Genomic DNA, 7,451 nt, shown 5'->3' with positions numbered 1-7,451 from the left:
CAATGCAGAAACTGCTGTCACCCTATCACCCACATTATGTGTTGAGAGACACAGGGTAAAATATCATGTCTTCTCTGCTGGTGTGATACCCTGCAGCAATTTGCCTTATCTTGTTTTTCAAGTCTGGTGGTACTTTTCACCCAGTCCCTTCCCTTGTGATTTTAGTCACTTCCTTCTGTCTCACTCTCTTTCTCTCTCCTTCCCCTCAGATGAATTTCAGATGCCAGTCACCCAGCCATAGATCTGTGTGTGCGCATGAGAAAGGGAATAGTGAGAGAGAAAGAGGAAGCGAGAGAGAGAGAGAGAGGGAGGGAGGAAGAGAGGAAGGGAGAGGGATAGTTGGACAGAGTGCTGAACGTAGGGCAGTGCATCATTGTGTTATGATGTGAGCAGGGAGGCAGGAAGGAGGAGAGGGACCAAAGTAAGAGAAGGAGAGAGGGAATAAACTGAGAACGCAGCTGGACTACATGTCTAGTCTGAGGGAGCCAGATTAGTGGTGACTCAGAGCTTTTGGAATACTTACCAGAAGGGAATATGGCTTTGCACCACTGTTAGACTGCATAGTGTATGCTCATGTGAGTTTGTGGGTGCCACGGAGGGACTGAAAGGGAGAAGGAGTTCAACCTCATCAAAAAGGAGTCACTCAGTGCCCCCCTCCTCAAAGACTTGGAGCAGAGGAGTACAGAGGAGGGGGGCAAGGTGGAGAGGAGGCCAGGTGGAGAGGTGGGCCCCCACGCCTGGACGCAGAACACCTAAAGGACAAAGTGAAACGTGCCACAGCTCAACCCAAGGTTTGACAAATGCTGACAATGGTAAGTCACCTGAACATGCTTAGTGACCCGGTCAAGATTGACTGTGAAGGCAGGGGACAGGTTCCTCATTGCTCTGTCCTGGATATAAATCTATATAGTGATGATGAGAGGACACTGTTTACACCTCTTTTACAGTGTCAGAAAGGGAATTATTGGCAGATTGATCAACTGTATATGAGGAGGGGCTAAGGCACTTGTCACAGAATGTTCCGTAGTGACATCAGATGGGGTCAGTTGGGACTACAACCAACTGACATCTACAATGTGACAGTCAAAGAGTGGTGCCTGCAGGCACAACTGATTAGATGATCTGCCTGCAATTCTGACAGCGCTGCATGAAGCCTGGGGGGTGAGGGTGGGCTGTGGGACAAAATTATTTTTTGCATGCACACACTCAGTCACACACACACACACACACACAGCTATCTTGAGGTATTTTACTGTATCAGCAAATGCAAACTCACACATAATGTTTTAGGCACACCCACTGCCTCTCACACACACACACACACACACAATTGTCCTTGCTTTGGCCACAAACTATAGTTGCATGCATCAGTCAAATAAAGACACACATACACACTCGGCTACTCTGGCATTTACTGCGTCAGTTAAATGCACACAGAGTCACTGATTCATTTCCCCTTGTCAGGCTTTAATTAAGTCGTTAGCATAAATTCATACATTATCCCCCCGCCCAAGGTTGGGACAGGACGGTGTGAGAGGATGACCATGAGGGAAACAGAGAGAGAGGTCACCACAGGAGTCAAGCTGTGACTAGATGATCTCTGTGAAATATGACCTCTGAAGGAAACAGAACCTGGGCAGACCATGTGCTGAATCCAGTAAGGGTTTCCTTTGACTAAAAGTAAGCAAGGGTCAGGACTCCAAAGACTGTTTCTTGACTGTCATGCACCCCCATGTCCTGCTCTGTGACACCTTGGTGTTATGAGGGTACTGTAATCCAGCTCACAATACTAAAACAACCTCTTCTACATTATCTGATATAATATTGTCTCACATTGTCAGTGTAGGGTTTATCTCTCACATTGTCAGTGTAGGGTTTATCCTTCTAAATTCTTTCATGTTTGTTCTAACTTGTGGTAGACGAGAAAAGGTCCATTATTCATGACTATCTCCAATTTGTGTCAAGGCTTTAGACCTTTGTTTGTCCTCTATTTCTGATGCATATGGGCAGCTCTGGCAGTGTCCTTGATTTGTACTTTGTTGGAATCCAATTGTTCTGCCCTGGTACGGATTCCTTTCACAGTGCCTTATCAAAATGAGACATCATAATGTGCTCTTTACAATAAACTAACCTTGACTTTCCCATAGATGTGATGGTGATGGTGGGCACAAGCTCTCCTGGGTTTTCAGGCCACTGAGTCAGTCGGCCAGGTGATGGGGAGACGGGCGGCTGACCTGACCACTCCTGTGCCAGTACTGGGAGTTCCTGCCTTGGTGGGGGTGCGTGGTTGGAGTACAGCAGGGGGGGAGAGGGCTGGGGGAGTGCTGCCACTGACATGGGGTCCCCAGTGCAGTATCGGAGTGCAGACTTCACCCGGCATGAGAGCTCCACCCATCTTGCACGGGACAAAACTAACAGGCACATTCCCCAGTCAATCAGAAAGAAGCATTACTCCTACATGCAATGGCTACATCCCAAAAGAGGCAAAGGAAGAGGAGGGAATCAGACAGACTAAGAGTGTCAGACAAAGAGGTGTTCTTTCAAAACAGAGGAGTTTAGATTCCAAGACCAAAAAAGGTGTGACATTTGAAGAGATTTCCAGTGAACTTACAGAGAATGTGGTCTTCAACAAATGGAAAAGTGGGACTTATTGCTATGCCCGGGCAATCAAGACTAACCCACACCTATTAGGGGGCGTGGGGAACAGCAAGATTAAAGAGAGGCGGGACTTGCGCTACACAAATGGCAGCGTAGTTGACTCGGAGGCTATAGGAGGGATTTGTATTGATGGCAGTGATGAGGCGGAGCCTGTCTCGACCATGTCCTCTCGAGGAAGGGACCAATCAAAACCTAAAGAACATTCTGTGGCACATTCATATTGTGGGAATGCAAAACGACCACCTGCTCCCCCACCTCTCTGGATGCTCCAGGAAATGTGCAGACACTGTGGAGGGAGACAGACTGTTGTCCCTGGAGCTGGAGATGAAGATGCCAGTCTGGAAGTTAAGAGCCCTTCCTCTGCATGCCCTGAAGGAACAACAGCCATGAAAACACCTATTTCACTCACAGACAGAAACCACCTTCTCCCTTCACATACTGAGAAAGAGAGGAACTCTACATGCTCCACTCCGAGGCTTGCAGACAGGGATCTGTTACAAAGACAGCCGACACAAACAGAATCTCAATCCACCCACCCCCGCTGTAAACCCCCTATTTACAACAACAAAGACAGGAAGCCCAACCTGCCTGCAAACCCAGCGCCTGCATGGAAAACCAAAGATCTGAAACAGACTAATGGTTATACCTCACATTATACATACCCCCTGAATACCTCTATCAGAGACCCAGTAGAAACCCTAGTTACACCTTCACATACACACTCAGACAAGCCAACCCGCCAAAGAACCATCTTACACACAAAATCTATTACAGTCACTAAGGCAACTATTGAACCCAGGCATGCAGATGCCAACACCCTTGAGACCCCATCTCACTGGAGTAAAATTCCTCTACCGAAAATACTCAAAATGTATCCTCAGATCGCAATAGCCACCAGGGCAAACACGCCACGCGCACACCGTAAACATCCAAAGACACCCACACACCCAAATACACAGCCCAACCCATCAAATACATCATGTACATCTACTCACCCTTACCGTCCAAACACACCATACAGAACCTTTCCTCCAAACCATGTTAACCCATCCCATGTTATTAGAGCCCCTAAGCCTGAAAACACAACACCACGGTCTAACACTGCTACAACATTACACATAAGTGCACCCCCTTACCCTGCTAACACACACGCAACTAAACCCCCTAACTCTGCAAACTCACATACAGCTACACCTCCCACCCCTGAAAGCACACTGACGACAACCACAAAACTCCTAAACAGTGCTACTAAAACGATACATAGAACAACACTCCCTAGCCTCGCTAACACATTACATATAGCTACAACTCTAAAACCAGCAAACACACCATGCAAAGCCACTCTCTCTTACCCTTACAACCCATCACACACAACTATTCTCACAAGCTATTATAACCCATCACACACAACTACTCCCACAAGCTATTATAACCCATCACACACAACTACTCCCACAAGCTATTATAACCCATCACACACAACTACTCCCACAAGCTATTATAAACCATCACACACAAATACACCTACAAAACCTTTGTTCCATACCCTTAACCTGTCAAACACATCACACACTCCTAGTTCCCCTGACTCAGCTAATGCATCCCCCATAACACCCCCTAACGTTGATAACGCATCACAGACAACTATATCCTCTCTCTGTTCAAATGCCTTATACACAGCTACGCAGCATCACTCCTCATCTACGTCACTGCCGATCTGTAGACCACTGATCATGACACAGATACACAACAATAAACCACCTGACCCATCAAACAGATCAACCACTAACACGCAGAATAACAGCACATTTATAAATACACATATTGAACAAACCGCTGCCCTTCACACCAGCTCTCATAACAGATTTGTTGTTGATCCAATAATGCATGCAAATGTATATGCCAAAGTATTGTCTCTGTCTAACAAAAGTAGACACTGTGCTCCTGTCATCGTATCACAGACACATCAGGAAAGACACTCTGGAATATTCAATGCATCACAGGTCACTAACCTTCCAAAACACATCACTGAAATAAAGATAAACAAAGAATGGGAACAGCAGGGACACATTGTCACACAACATCAGGGAGACCTTTTCACAAACCTAAAACCTGGATCTGAGTGTCAGATACATTCTCACAAAGAGCACATTCCCTCCAGCGTGTTACATACACATGCAAATACCACATTTAGATTCAGCCTTGACAGGCAGATATACACAAATTATGCTCCAACTTCCAGCACACCACAGACACAAACAGATCCTAAGCCCCTCATTGCATCACAGACAAACACTACCGCACATGACAAACCCATCACCGAAACACCAAACCACATAAACAAAGACTTCCGTTCCACACCAACCCCACACAAACACACAAGCCCCACACACCGACTCATACCACAGGCCCGTCCATGCACAATCACTGAACTCCTCACACACAAAGCCATAAACCCCAAGTACAACCCCCTTTTGCCGCCATCACGCATGGCACACCTAGAATCCTACACCCTCACCCATTCCAATCAGACACACCAGATGATCCATCCAGTATTTTTGTTGTCAAGTACCATCCCACAACCCTCCCGGGATGACCCTAGGCTGGCTCACTCCCACCCGGCTGATACAGACCTGCTGCTGCTGCCCCCCTCCCCACAGTGCAGCAGGCCAGCCCCTTTCCATAAGAGACTGCAGTGTGTGGAGGCCAGCCTGGCAGCCAACCAGGACAGGATCACTACACTTCTCAACATCATCCAAGACCTTGAGATGAGCCATGCTCTCAACAAGGGGTAAGAGATAGAGGGGAAGAGAAAGTGAACGTGAGAAAGGGAAGAAATAGAAAGGGAAGTAGAAGGAGTGAGTAGAGAAAGTGAATGGGATGACATTACAGAGAAGAGAGAAGGAATTAGAGAGAAGCCTCTTTTGTTCTAGTTAACATCTCCTGCTCTTTGTTTCAGTCGGCGATGCTACAGGACAGGCCAAGACCTCCGGGAGTGCTCCACCTGTCAGAAGACTGCTTGTATCGTATATAGGTGAGACACAGGAAGCATGGTCAGATCGGCAGACTCTTTCCTCCTGTTTTTGCTTTCCTCCTTTTCACCCTCTCTTGCTCTATCTCTCTGTCCCTGCAGTGTGGAGTATGACTTCAGGCAGCAAGAGAGACGTTTCTTGGAGGTTTTGTATCCCCAGAGGGCTGACAACAACACTCCTCCCTCCCTGCCCCACAACAGCACCCTGCTGACGAACGCCATCACTAAGACCATGACCAAGTCCAAGGTTAAAAGCAAGAAGTTGTGCAAGATGCTTTTCCAATGGCTGCCTAGGACAATTCAGCGAACAAAGTCCTCCTTTCACCAACTCTCTCCAGATCATTTGAATTCCTAGCATGTTATTCATGAGGTATTGAGGTATCCCTGTAATATAAGATCTGATGGTGTGTTCAAGACAACTGGGAACTCTGTAAAATACAAGGTCAAATCAAGATGTCAGTAATCTCCAGGTCGGAAAATCAGAGCTCTTGAAAGAGGCCGAATTCCTGAGTCGGAATTCTGAGTTAGATGAACGTTCCAAATGATTTTTCCCTGTCGGAGTAAGTTTTTCTGAGAGTTCCCAATGTCTCGAGCACACTGAAGTCGGAAGTCAGAGATTTCCAAGTTCCCAGATGTTTTGAACTCGGCATGATGTACCTATCACAGCAAGTCGCACTTGTCATTGTAGAAGACACCTACATCCCTTCCTGTCCACATGATGGGTGTTCTGAAATCTGATTTGCTCCTTAATGACTGATTGACACCCTATTGTCCAATCACGACATAGCATGAACAGAAATTGCCCTTAGTAACTACAGACCTTTGCCCAGTCTAGCAACAGTCTATCATATGGAGAAAACTTCATCCCTCAGGTTAAAATCATGAACTTTCATCCAAAGCACATGCACTAGTTGTTGAACTAGATACAACATCCAAAAGTTTGCTAGATTGCAATCACTATTTTCAGAGCCTATTGTAGATGATAGTCCATATTCTATAGTATTTTATTGTAGCTAAGCATCAAGTGAAGTGTTGCAGTCCTCTACCAGCTTATCCCAGGGTCATTGTATATACATCATATTTTTGAAAAATAAACCAAAGCCCACAGTACATACTGTAAACATTTTCTTTTCATGTTTGATTAAATATCTTATCGCTGACATCAATGTCTATCCTTCCTTGTTTGTAATATAATCTCTTACATAAAACACACATAAGGTACTGGGACATATACAAGCACTCACGCATGGTGCTACACAGGAATCCACCCATCAAACTCATGCATACTGTAGTCATCCAGGTCCCCTCTGTTCTCTGACCTGACACTGTTAAACAGTTCTCAGCAGCCAGCTCGTCCTGGAAGTGGAGAAACTTTCATTCTCTTTTTCCCAGAGGAGATGAAGCTTGTGTAGAAGGTCTCCAAATCCCCAAACAATCTAAAGCCTAACAGGGTTTCTTAAAATTCCATGGAGTTAAACAAAGGCAGGATGGAAGCCGGCGGCAGGGTAGCCTAGTGGTTAGAGAGTTGGACTAGTAACTGGAAGGTTGCAAGTTCAAACCCCCGAGCTGACAAGGTACAAATCTGCCGTTCTACGCCTGAACAGGCAGTTCAGGCGCAGTGTTCCTAGGCCGTCATTGAAAATAAGAATTTGTTCTTAACTGACTTGCCTAGTTAAATAAAGGTAAAATAAAAATGACGCATGGAAATCCCACAATAAAATGTTCCATGGGCACATGCAGATACACATGTGTGCACCACAGC

At 46.1% G+C, this 7,451-nt stretch overlaps 1 protein-coding gene across 1 annotated transcript; it reads left to right on the top strand.

Annotated features, from left to right (window-relative positions):
- Positions 1-228: 228 nt before the first annotated feature.
- On the top strand, positions 229-6,849 carry LOC112257598 (mucin-17). Its single transcript, XM_024431290.2, has 4 exons — positions 229-812; positions 2,148-5,449; positions 5,618-5,692; positions 5,792-6,849. The coding sequence occupies exons 2-4, from the start codon at positions 2,214-2,216 to the stop codon at positions 6,042-6,044; spliced, it is 3,564 nt and encodes a 1,187-aa protein (XP_024287058.2). The 5' UTR covers positions 229-812; positions 2,148-2,213; the 3' UTR covers positions 6,045-6,849.
- The last annotated feature ends 602 nt before the right edge of the window (positions 6,850-7,451 follow it).

The sequence above is a fragment of the Oncorhynchus tshawytscha genome, linkage group LG09, assembly GCF_018296145.1.
Source record: "Oncorhynchus tshawytscha isolate Ot180627B linkage group LG09, Otsh_v2.0, whole genome shotgun sequence".
Classification (NCBI taxonomy): Eukaryota; Metazoa; Chordata; class Actinopteri; order Salmoniformes; family Salmonidae; genus Oncorhynchus; species Oncorhynchus tshawytscha.
This window is presented reverse-complemented; position numbering and strand designations above follow the sequence as displayed.